General features: G+C 35.1%; 3 protein-coding genes across 3 annotated transcripts; 1 reads left to right on the top strand and 2 right to left on the bottom strand.

Moving 5' to 3' along the window:
• Window positions 1–368: 368 nt before the first annotated feature.
• Window positions 369–2222, bottom strand: LOC116134676 (extracellular ribonuclease LE-like). Its single transcript, XM_031420350.1, has 4 exons — window positions 2071–2222; window positions 1838–1993; window positions 859–1057; window positions 369–764 (listed from the first exon to the last, which is right to left on the bottom strand). The coding sequence occupies exons 1-4, from the start codon at window positions 2173–2175 to the stop codon at window positions 541–543; spliced, it is 684 nt and encodes a 227-aa protein (XP_031276210.1). The 5' UTR covers window positions 2176–2222; the 3' UTR covers window positions 369–540.
• Window positions 2223–3666: 1444 nt separating this feature from the next.
• On the bottom strand, window positions 3667–5980 carry LOC116134650 (pentatricopeptide repeat-containing protein At3g02490, mitochondrial-like). Its single transcript, XM_031420321.1, has one exon. It carries the CDS (start codon window positions 5936–5938, stop codon window positions 3923–3925), a length of 2016 nt encoding a protein of 671 aa, XP_031276181.1. The 5' UTR covers window positions 5939–5980; the 3' UTR covers window positions 3667–3922.
• A 2073-nt stretch (window positions 5981–8053) lies between these two features.
• Window positions 8054–10261, top strand: LOC116134678 (probable WRKY transcription factor 30). Its single transcript, XM_031420351.1, has 3 exons — window positions 8054–8607; window positions 8721–8849; window positions 9344–10261. Exons 1-3 carry the CDS (start codon window positions 8297–8299, stop codon window positions 10026–10028), a joined length of 1125 nt encoding a protein of 374 aa, XP_031276211.1. The 5' UTR covers window positions 8054–8296; the 3' UTR covers window positions 10029–10261.
• Window positions 10262–12923: the final 2662 nt, after the last annotated feature.

The following is a 12923-nucleotide window of genomic DNA, read 5'->3' on the forward strand; positions in this document are numbered from 1 at the left end:
TTGATATTTAAAAAGTTAACTAAAAACAATTACACAAAAGAAAAAATTAAAAAACAAAAAAATAAAAAAAATTATGGGCTAACCCAACCCGACTCGCATCAAAACCCATCGGGTTAGGGTTGGCGGGTCGGGTTAGGCCAGCCTTTCTGGCCAAGAGGCAGGCCTAACTCGACCCGCCCTAACTGGGCCCGCCAATCCCTATAACCCGTTGCGGGCCAAGCTGGACGGGTTATTTTTCCACCTTTAGACTTAGGTCATTAAGCATGACCAATTTGTAAACTTCACGGTTTCAGAGTGTTGTGTTTAGGTAATTGAAGAAGTAAACTTGTGGCAAGTTATTTTAACACACTCAACATGCATAGCCAATTTAATAAATCCTGTTATTACCTTGGAAAGCCATACTGATTTATCTGTTACTTGGTACAAAATAGTTAAAAAAAAAAAAAAAAAAAAACAGATGGTAGAATATAACAAGAATGCAACAAAGTGTTTGTAGATCAATCTTCTATTAAATTTATTAAAAAAGATATAATACTCCCACTAGAAGGAAGGGAATGTAATCTGGGAGCCACATTTTCCCTTTGGAAACACTGGACATTCAGCGAAATTGGCGGCAGATGTGTCTACACACAAGTAAATCTGGTAAAGCTGGCTGTTTCCCGATTCATCAGCATTGCATTCAACCCATGGGGTGTACCCACTTCCTTTTGTTACAGCACCTTTAATGCTTTCCAAGCTATAAGACTCTCCATTTGGTTGTATTCCTAGACCATCGCATATATAACTAGAAATATAAAATCTCTAAATATAATATAATTAATGATATTTTGGTATTGCATTAAAGGCAGAGATGATTACCTGCAGTTTTTAGAGTTTGGAGGAGATTGACTTGGTTTTTTAAGTTGAGAGCAGCTTGGAAGTAACCATGTTGGTTAAGCACAGACTCTGAGCAGGTTCCATGTTTATTCCATTCATGTGACCAAAAGCTTAACCCATTGCTGCTTGGGCAAGCCAGTGATGGCCAGCTCTTTTCCATACTGCCTGTCAGATCTGAAATCTGTACAATGATAAATAGACGACTTACAGAAAAACGAACGTTTGGGTTTGTTTCATATATAATTCAAATATAAGTTTTCATATTTAAAAAAAAAGAAAAAAAAGAAAAGGGACTTAAAACGTTTTAAAAACAAATATTTTTCAATATTTAAAACTTTGAACTCTAAATATATATCTAAAATATTAAATTAAACACCTTCAGACACGAAAAATATTAGAGATTTAAATTAATTATATGGTTGTTCAGATAAAAAACCTAACGGGTCTCAAAAGAGTTGAAAAAAAAAAAAAAAAAAAACATTTTCTACTAAACTCCTTAAAAGCCTAATTAAATCCCATTTATTGAACATTAATTGTTATTACTTTCCTTATTTCACAAAGGGACAATATGAAATGGTGATTGTATTCCTTTACATAATTTTGTCTTTGGCTCATAAGTGTATTCATAATGCTTAAAAAGGGGCGAGATATCAGCACTCTGCAACTCTCTTGCCTAACTAATCTGGTGACAATACTCTGTTTCTCACCTCCCATTAAAAAAAGAAAAAAAAACATCGGTCACGGTTTTATTCAAAGTTTGATGATATGTTTCGTTTGGCACATTTAAGAAGTTACCGAACAAGCAAATATAATTTTGTTTAATCAGTTTTATAAATGGCTGATTATGGCAGATAAAGTATTATTTTACAAGAACCATGAGGGATGCATTTGAACCAGTCCAGCATATATATACAATTATTTTGGAAAGAAAGCACCTAATGCATGAAAAAAAATGAAGTACCTTAGATTTATCGAAGGGATCATTGGGATCACAGTTTGAAGGATAGCTGCCATCGTTATTATTAGGCCAGAGTCCATGAATACTGAAGTCCGGTGCAGGCTTTCCCGACGTTGGATAACAGCAACTCTGTGATGTGTCACAATACGACCCTGGCCACTGTACAATAACGCAATTTTAAACTCAACTCGAATCAAACACAAAGCAAACGAAAGATTAATCAGATTACCACTTACTTGTTGAACAAAGTAGAAGAAATCGAAGCTTTGAGAAACACAAAGAACTGACAGAAGGTGAATGATTAGAAATTTGATGGAAACAGAGTAGAATTTGGACTTCATCTCTCCTTTCCGTTACTCTCACTTAAGTTGGTGTGAATTGATTTGGATATGTATATTTATAGATTAAAATGGAAGGCTGTGGACAAAGAATCCGGAGAAGTATATGCTTTTTATTATTAATTACAATTATGGGTTAAAGTGTGTAAGGAATCCCCATAATTCTCAAATTTCGGCTCATCTTTCTGTTATCTTGTCTGTCTAATGTCACTTTCATTGTTTTGCTAGATTTACTTAATTTATGGTAATTAAAACAAGGAAAATTCGGGTGGAGAAATAGCAAAATGGGCTAACTCAACCCTTGTTTGGAACGATAAGAATGGCATTACAGCTATGATTATCTCTAATTTTCAGATTTTATGTGGCAAGTTATAGAATTAATTAACCATTTCAGATAACTGATAATGCAGTTGATGTTGATGGGCAGCAGAGCGTGCAAGTCAAACAGTCAGGTTGAGAGATCAGAGATTGACTCAATAGCACAAACACCTTAATTGTAGCCAAAATTTTCTTTCACAATTTCACGTCACATACTACTATTGCTTGAATGCTTTCACACAAACTATAAGAGATTTTGTCATCCACAGAGTCCTCCATTCACACTCAATCCATATGCCGTTTTGTGTTCGTTCCAAGTGTCCAATGATTACAAATTTTTATGTGTATATGCTAATATGGTATTTGTTGGGCTGTCAACCGCACGTAGGCTTGGACAGACATTGGCTTTAAGCCTAAAGCCCAATGCAATGCAAAACCCACCATAAGATGATCCACCACCCATAGTCCTTATTGATACTAATCTCTCTCCAAATAACAATAATCTAATAGTAATACTTCCAGCATTATCCCAATCCATCTACTTTCATACCCTATACCTTGTAATAACCTTTCTGCCATGTGCGCTTGTAACTGACTCTATCCAAAAAGTTTCAAGGCAATTAATGATTAAGACCAGTTTTTAGTTAGAGAGCAGACAGGTATGATAAATTTCTAATGCACTTTGGGGAAACATGGCCAAAGAAAAACATGAATCGAAACTAGGCATACAACAAGTGACCTGGATCTAACCATTACTATGTCTAATACAGTACAGAAACTAGGTTGACTAGTTCAACTTGTTAAACACATTCATCTTACCTCGTCCAAATGTTCATATGGTTCAATATCAAAAGCACCTAATAAACCTACTGCTGAAGTACCACATAATCTGGAAAAGAAATAAATGATTTAACTAAATTTAAACAAACAGAACATGTTAGGGATCATCATTTGAGAACATAAACTCAGAAGTAAAAACAGTCTTTTGCTGTAAACCTTGCAATTACATACACATTTCAAAGATGGTTCCTGTAAGTTGAAACTCGAAGAATCATTACAGTTACAATAAAAACTTCAGATACATATTACATACATATTACATATGAATTTGACAATTTAACTTCCATCAAGCTATTGAATAAAACTGTAAGTATTTGGTTTTTGATTCAATTTAGTCATTCATAGATCATTGAGGATTTCAGATACTATATGGGCGTATGGAAACTGAAACATAAATATCTAAAAGCACAGTAAAATGTGAAACTTGAATACCTTAAAAGTTTTATTTGCCACTTAATAAAAGTTGATGATGTGCCAGCAGGAAACAGATTTGCTATGATGAGTGTCAAAATTTTCATACCCAAAAATTTTTGAATAAATGCCATGCTACATCAACCTCAAAAAATACAAAGAAAATACACCACACTGAAGCCTAAGCAGCCACAGCAGCAGCAGAACCTCCACTAGATTTATTCACGAGGAAGAGATTTAAAACATCAGCGTGGTTGCGGATGTAACCTGGGCACCTAGACAATAAATCTTGTGCTTCGCTATGCCTTCTGGCCTGGAAAAAGGCTTCAAACAAGCGGAGAACCACAGACGTAGAAGGAAACCTCTTTGAGGTCATAGTTTTTAGGAAAGCAATAGCATCATCACCAGTTCCAGACTTCGACACATAATCAATAAATGGATCAACAAAAGGTGGGAAACCATGACTCTTCATTAAACCCACGAGACTTAAAGCATCTTCAAACCTGCGCTGAACCAATAACTTCTTTGTCAATTCTTTGTATGTTGTATGTGAAGGCTGTAAATGATTTTCTCTGACATAGTCATGCACAAGCTTGCAAGCATCTGTTGCTCTGTTCTTTCTGCAATAAGCATTTACCAACAATTCAAAGGCATGGCCAGCGCAAGAGGCACCCTCTTTTCCAACCATCTTTTGGAAACATTCGGATGCCCTTTCAAGATCCCCAGCTACACAATGCCCTTCAATCAAAGACACCCACGTCTTGTGGCCCAAATCACTCCCTGAAGTTTCTACATGATCCATAAACTCGCCCGCTTCATCCTTTTTACCACCACTACTAAGCCTAAACACAATTTTGCTCTTCATATTACCACTAGCTACAAACCCACCTTTCTCCATCACTTGGAAGATCTTTTTACACTCTCCCAACCTACCAACACTAGTCAAAGCCTTTAAAACTGCATTAAGCATTGAGTCCGTCAATATATTCCCGTTTTCTGTAAAAACACTTACAACCTTTGAGAAAAGACCCATATCCAGCTGCTTAGCAACCACTATTTTCCTCAATAAAAACGTGCAACACTGCACTGAAGGCTTATTCTTACCAGCCATTGCAAACTCATACAAGTCCACGGCATCCTTAACCATTTTCCTCTTAGAGAACCTCCCTAAAACCTTAACATATGTCTCCTCCTCCATCTGATACCCTCTACTCCTCATCTCATCAACAACCTTCCAGAACCGATCAATGCAATCCTCCCTCCCCAAAACTCTTGCCATGGCATTATAACTCTTCCCATCGTGCTTCACCAAACCACTCTCCTCAGCCCACCTGAAAAATATCAATGCTTTCATCGGGTCATCACCAAGATTTTCCACTGCAAATTTAACCAAATCACTAGAAAATGTAACATTCAGTTCTCGTAACCGCTTCTCAACATCATCACCCCAGACCTCACTTCTGACAATCTTGCACACCCTAGAGCTAATCTTCTCTATTGAATTATCAATCGACCCAGTAGCAAAAACCCCTTTTAACTTCTCTAAATCACTATCTAAACCTTCTTTCTCGAACTTTTCAGTCATTTTATTACGCACATGGCCAGATACACCATAACCCTTTTTCTTCATAGCATCAACCAGAGCCCAAAACTCCTCAATAAACCCATTAGCACCCAGAATTTTTAACATCAAATTATATGATTTCGAGCTCAATCTCGCGCTCTCTCTCTCCGAAACCCAATAAAAAAACCTCCGAGCCACATCTGGGCTCGATTCGAGATTACTCAACACTTTCAGCACCATTTCATGAGTAAAGAGAACACCACTCGATTCCAACTCTTTGTTAATATCATTAACATCACTAAACTTATTGAAAATATCACTAACAACCATGAAGTCTGAGTCTTTCAGCTCCATTGCTGGCTCAGATGAGAAGCTACAACTCATGGGATTCTTATAAACTATTGAACTTTTAGATTTTACGGGGTTTTTAAAGTGAAAATAGAAACTGGGTCTTTGTGAACCGGTGTCGCTGAGATAGTGCGTGCTTGTATGAATGTTTGAAGAAAGAGTACGAAGTGATTCATGGAGAGAGTTACATAGACTGGAGTGTACCTGGGAAGAAGGCACTGTGGGAAATTGGAGAGGCGAACGAGGGTACTTTCGGAATAGGAGATAACGCCATTGATGTCTCATTTTCGGTAAAATTTTTGTTTGTGGTTTGTGTGAGAGATTTGCAGATTCAGACGATGAAAGAACGTGAGTTTTAGGGTTTTGGAGAGGTGTACTAAAAAGTTTAATGGACCGGATCAACCCGACCCGGATCCAACTATTTTTTGGGTCCAGGATTTAGTGTGAATTCGACTATATTTTGAATAATGCCACCAGCGTAATACTACACCAATAACCCTCGTAAACTTTCTCTAACAATTTTAACGTAATAATTTATAATTAATCAGCTCACAATTAATTAGTAAGACCTATGCAGGACTCGTATAGGATCTATTATAAACTGACCAATTGTGAGCTGTCACATCAGGATTGTAAAAGAAAGTTTGTAAGAGAGGATTGTTGGTGTAGTATTATTTATACCATTAAGTTGAAAATTTATTTAAGTTCAGGAAATAGTGTAAGTTCATAACATAAAATCTCTATTTTCATGTATTAATTATTATTATTATTATAAAATCAATAATATTTTGCTTATAACATAGTTATACAATTTGATAAAAATTACATAAAATTTATGTAAATTGACTACTTTATCTTTTGATTTTTGTCTAGTCGTATGACTTGGTTGTAAATATAATATTATTCTTATAAAATATATCATATTAAATAATTTATATTTTGTTAGTTAAGTCAGAATAATTTATTTATATTTTGTTTTTTTTGTTTTTATCAAATAATTAGATAAAATCAAAATGTCAAAAAACTTGGTTTTTATCTTAATATTAGAGCATTTGAATTAATAACATTTTTATTTGTCAATTATATCCCTATCAAATTTATATAATTCTATTTTATCAAAATCTTTACCTTATATATTTTTGTCTTACTTATTTATCATAGTCGCGAAAAAAATCAATCATCAAATGCAATTGACTCATTTGGAATAATTGATCAAATGTTCGTACAAAAATTGCCAGACCAAATTGAAAATTAATTCTTTCGAAGATCTAATTAATTTAGTTTTTTTTTGTTTTTTTGTTATATATATATATTGATGCTTGATTTTGATACTAACAAATTCGCACATGTAAAATACTAAAAAATTACACGTGAACCGATTATAATAAATAGATAAAGTACTGTGATAGCAGTTGCATACAAGTACGTAAAAATAAAGTTGATTAAAGAGTTTTTATAATGATTCAGGTGCTTAAAAGCGATCCTTACATTTGGTTGTTTATATAAGGATTCTTTTTTTATTGTTACACAAGTTTACAATGATCGCAATCTGCGTTTGTGATTACAAGTGTTTGTATTTTAAGAAAATGTCAAGTCGGTATCTTTTTAATTGCGTGTTTGTTATTTGTTTTGTGTAATTTGTGTGTGTCTAACCTCTTTTTTTTTAAGGGGAGAGTTATCTATTTATACCCATTTTGTTCAAGATAATGAGTCGTTTTTACAAGTAGTCTGATGGCGTGAAGATTCTTCCTACCTTCTCGGAGAACTCCCGAGTATATCTTTAAATTAAATGATGTTTGGATAGGTGTACGAACCAAATTCACTTATGCCTATTCTTGAGGCGATTTGAGTTTAGATTTTGATAGCTAATATTCTTATTATTGCCTTCGGTTGCGTGTCGAATTCTGGTTGGTGGAAGTATCTGTTAAATTCTAATCGGTGAAAATGACATCAACATATATCAGCCCTTATATAGATAGTTATAATCTTGATTATTCTTACAATTATACTTGATAATCATTTCGTATTTAAAAAAAAAAAATTACTTTATGTGATTAATGTTTTAAATTCATATTTATTAAATTAATTTAAGATTTATACATAAATTCATAATAATAATAACAAAATTAAAACTCATGTAAAAGTTATATACAGGGAAAGTAAAAATGAAATTGTGAGGGAATTTGCATGTGTAGAGCGTCAGAGGAGTACGCAAAGGAGAAATGGTCAGCAGTGGACTTTGTTCACTCTTTGAACCTATAGATTGTTCCTATGACCAAAGACCGGTCTTATACGAAGAAAATCAACTTTTCTTTAATTTCTTCAGTCAAACTTTCCCTCACTTTTCTTCATTTAAACAGAAAGCAACTCTTATCCCCTTAAATAAATCACAAACCCATCTCCATTCTTCCTCACCTCAATTTAACCCACAACTCATGTTCCGCAACAATTCATACATTTAGCTTCTTTATTCACTGCTACCTTCTTTCTTCTTCAAGTTAACAGCAACTTTTCGCCATTAACGGTTTCTTTTATAAACTTCCCAGCTAAAGCTATAGTATGATCATATAGCTTCTTCAATATTTTATACCTTTTGTGTCTAGAGATACTGTTTTGTTGTCCATTCTTCGAGCCATTTAATAGATGGAGAATATGGGTGACTGGGAGCAAAACAACCACCTGATAAATGAGTTAACACAAGGGAGGGAGTTGGCAAGGCAACTTCAATTTAATCTAAATGTGCCATATTCCTCCCATGAAACTCGTGAGATATTGGTACAAAAGATTGTATCGTCATACGAGAAAGCGCTTTCTATTCTCAACTTCAGCAGCAGTACATCAGTGGGCGAGCCACAGCCTGCAGGACTCGGAATCGAGTCCCCGCCGCTAAGTGGAAGCCCCCGGAGTGAGGACTCGGATCGTGATTTGACGGAGCAGGATGGCTCAAAAAAGAGGTACTATATAGTAAATTAAACTATTCATAATCCACTTCTTATAACTGTTCATACTTTAAGTTTCTTGTACGGTGGTTCTGAGCTTTTTTGTCTTTTGAATTTGTGTGTTGCAGAAAGACGTTTCCAAGGTGGACAAAACGGGTGCGTGTTAGTCCAGGAGCAGGATTGGAAGGGCCTCTTGATGATGGCTTTAGCTGGAGAAAATATGGGCAGAAAGATATTCTTGGAGCCAAACATCCACGGTATATATATAATTAAGAAATGTTTTCATCTATTTTCTTTGCCAGCATGAAGTGCTCTTAACATTACTCAAAACGAATATAAATCAAAAAATACGTGCATACGCAAGCACATAAATACTATAAAGAGTTATGTGTCTCTGAGCAGGAAGCAAAGAAGATAATCTTAAACTCACTCGTTATGGAATCTTACTAAGTTGAAGTTGTGGCCCTTGATTCCATGTTTTGCACCAATATGCATGGCCATATTAATTTTCATTACTACCCAAGAATGTGAGAACCCAAAGCGCAGCAAATTATAAGTCATCTTCATTAATTGGACGGTGCAAGTTCATAGAAATTGATGGCGAAAAATTCGGCCATCATGTGAATTACCCTATTTAATTCCCTCATTATCTATCAAAAATCGTTGGTCAATTTTATGCCACAAAGATGTTTCTCAATGTTTGGTTGAAATTTAATTTCTTTTTTTTTTTTTTTTTTTTTTTTTCTCACAGGGGCTACTACAGATGCACTCATCGAAATGTCCAAGGCTGCTTGGCCACAAAACAAGTGCAAAGATCCGACAAAGATCCCACAATCTTTGAGATAACCTATCGTGGAAGGCACACTTGTGCACAAGCCTCTAAAATGGTTGCTTCTTCCTCAGCGCCACTTGAAAATCAAGAACCAATCATCAATAGCAATATTGAACCACAACAACACAATTACCAACCACTGCAAATTACTCATCCACAACAACAACAACAAGAGGCACTCTTGAATCTGAGAGAAGGCCTTACAATTGTCACAGAAGATTTAGACGTTCACCAGCAGTCACTTGCTTCGTTTCATTTTCCACCTTCTATATCAAATACAAACACTGAAAGTCATGTGATCTCGTCTTCCATGGTTAATAACAATTTCACAGGAAACTTTTCACATTCGTTTATATCTCCAGCGACGTCTGGGACTAATTATTTCTCGGCTTCTTCAAGTGGGATGAATAGCTTTCAAGGGAATCTTAACTTTCGAAGTTCTGATCAGTCAGAACTCAATGAAATTGTCTCAGCTGCTACTTCTTCAGCAACCAATTCTCCAACTGTTGGCAGCCTGGATTTCCCATTTGGTAACGCTGAATTCGATCCAAACTTCACGTTTGACAGTTCACTTTTTTCCTCATTCCAACGCTTCGGAAAATGAAGATAATTTCGCTTAGTTACATTGAGTTAGTAATTGATTAATGATAATTTCTGTAGCAAGTTTGTCATGTCTTACTTAAATTCGAAATTATTTGTTTGCCCCCTAAAAGAGCAGTTCCTTAGTCTTGATTCTGCGATGTATAATTGTATTATCAATTGTTGCTCATTATCATTTATATGGTAATGAATCTCAATATTCAAGATCATCACGCCGCAATTAGATAGAAATATGAAGGGAACGATTTTTCTTTTTTTATCAACTTCAATTCTATATATATTATATGACAATGACATAATACAATCTAGACTTCTATGTAGGGATGGGCGTTTAACCTAACTGCCCCGCCCCGAATGGGGTGGGGATTCCCTGAAAGAGTCAGGGGTGGGTGCTGGTGTGGGTCCCAAAAAAAGCCCATAACTGGGTGCCCGCACCCGATTCTTAAAAACATAATGTACTAATACTATAGTTCTAATTAAGTCTTTCGATGTAAAAGTGTGTTTGTTTGAAAATTTTCATAGAACTCTAATCATCTGATAAAATTAGTTTATATTTTTTGTAACTACTACTATGGTCAAATTATTTACCTTGTCCAAAAAATATGTGAATAATTGGAAAGTTGCCTTCCCAACCTAATCCATATTTAATTTGTATAATCATGTTATTGCAACAACTTAAATTGATTCTCTTAATTCAAAAATGTGAATATATATTTTCTGATTCTTTTAACTTCAAAATTCGTTAAAAACTATGTACTTAATTAAAGATGGTATTTTAAAAAATTATTGCATATAATAATTTGTTTAATTTAAATAATGAGCGTGACATTTTGATTTTACTTTTTAATATAGTACATCATTATTAACTATATTGAGATATAAAATTGAATCAATTGATATCTCAACTTTAATTGAAAAGTTAAACTATTCTTTAGTAATGTCACATTTTCAATTTTTTTTTTTTTTTAATGGGATTATTCCCCACAGGTAATTCTGCCCGATAAAACCTTGTTAAGCCGAGCGGGGTGGGGGTCTCTCCTCCCCCACGGGGTGGGTGTAGGGATCCCCCGTCAAACCTGCCCTTGGAGGCGGGTTCGGGTGCAGGGGATGAGGTCCCCGACCTCGATCCGCCCCGTGCCCATCCCTAATATAGAGATATTGGTTTGAATAGGGATAGGGATATAAGAAAGGTACCCCCAATAACAATTGTTCTTCCCCTAATATTGCATGGAATAGAAATTGAAAATAATCCAATTTTTTTTCAAGAATTTTTCTGTTAAGGTTGGTAAGCCACCTCTCTATTGTTGGTATCAAGGCCTGAAAGGCAAATGTTACAGGAAGAAAGTGAAACCATCTGAGTGGAAAAACTAAAATGGGCTAATTGATACCCATTGGGCTGAATCTAAAACTAATAATTCGGCTTACTAAATACAGTACAAAGTTTTGGGAGGCGGATAATAATTCAGCAATAGGCCTCCCTCTTCGGCTATTTCTAGAGCCACCAACGAGTTATTGACTACAATGTTCATTAAAGCATCTGAAAATTGAGAATGAATTGTCTTGTACAATTTGTAGTGGGTGGTCGGACCATCTCAAGAATATTTGTGATCCTAGATAAGAGTTACTTTGAAGACCTTCTAATAATATAAACATATATTAAAAAAATTATTTCAAATTTATTTTTCTTACCTTTTGAAATATAAAGTCACTAAGAGAGGTGGACGACGACCAACAGGCTAACGGGGTCAGGTTGTGGGGGGTTTTAGAGAGTAGATGCTGAAGAAGTGATGGTCCGTGAAATAGGTGATTTCCAATGCTAGGATTGACCGGAAAAGGCTTAAGAAGTCGCGGTCCAAAAGGTATCGGTTGCCAGCAATTGGCGGAGTAAACAGATGAGGTATGATAGGGGTTTTGGTGAGAGGGTTGAGGGGTGGAAGATGGTAGTGTTGGGGAAGGCCAACAATGCAGGTACGTGTCGAAAAGGTCGGAAATGGTTGTTGCGCATGGTGGAGTTAGGTTGCGAGATTCGTAAAAAATTGGTCAAATCAAGGGCTATCAAAACTGGGAAAACACTTGGAAAATGATAAAGTAATGATTCTGTTCGATTTTGGTGAGAAAATTGACCAGAATCAACTCCAAACGGTCAGTGGCGAAAGAGGGGTGAAGATGATTTATGTGAATGTTGAATTTTGAGATTGAATTTGGGTGAGTAATTTGAGATATATAAATGACCATTTTAACCTTTCATTAATTGTTAAAAGAAATCCAATGTGTTAATTTAGGGGTGTAAATTGGAATATATGAAACTAGATGTATAAACTTGCTATTTCATCAAACTTTGGGTAGGAATATATATAAAAAGTTTATAATAAATTTGAGTATTTTCTGTTTTTTTTTTTTGGGCCCATTGGAATTATCTAGATAAGAAATTATACACTATTAACATTTTTGTAATATATTTAAAATAAAATTTACAAAAAAAAATTGGACGCTTTTTTACCTTGTTTTTTGGGGCCCTAGGCAAGTGCCTAGCCTGCCTACCCTTGAGCCGGCTCTGTGGGTGGTCCAAGGCATTCATACAAATTTCAGCTAGCTGCTGTAAAATCTCAGTCTAAGCTTATGGGAGGGACCATTCTCACAATTTGATGTTTTCAACTTCGGGCGTAACTGGACAACTATATCTAAAATCCTGAATATTAAATTGTCTTTTCTTTTCTAAAATTTGTGTGTTTCCGATTTGTTACCTTGTTAATGACTTTATAAGTTACAATAAATTAATAAAAATTTAGCCAAAAGATCGATACTGATGGGCAATCAGAAAGATGATTGTGGCAACTACTTTATATAAAGGGTAACATTAAGAGCTTTAATTTTGTTGTTAATGAATTTAACCAAAATG

Source organism: Pistacia vera, unplaced genomic scaffold (genome assembly GCF_008641045.1).
Source record: "Pistacia vera cultivar Batoury unplaced genomic scaffold, PisVer_v2 Contig290, whole genome shotgun sequence".
In the NCBI taxonomy this organism is placed as follows: Eukaryota; Viridiplantae; Streptophyta; class Magnoliopsida; order Sapindales; family Anacardiaceae; genus Pistacia; species Pistacia vera.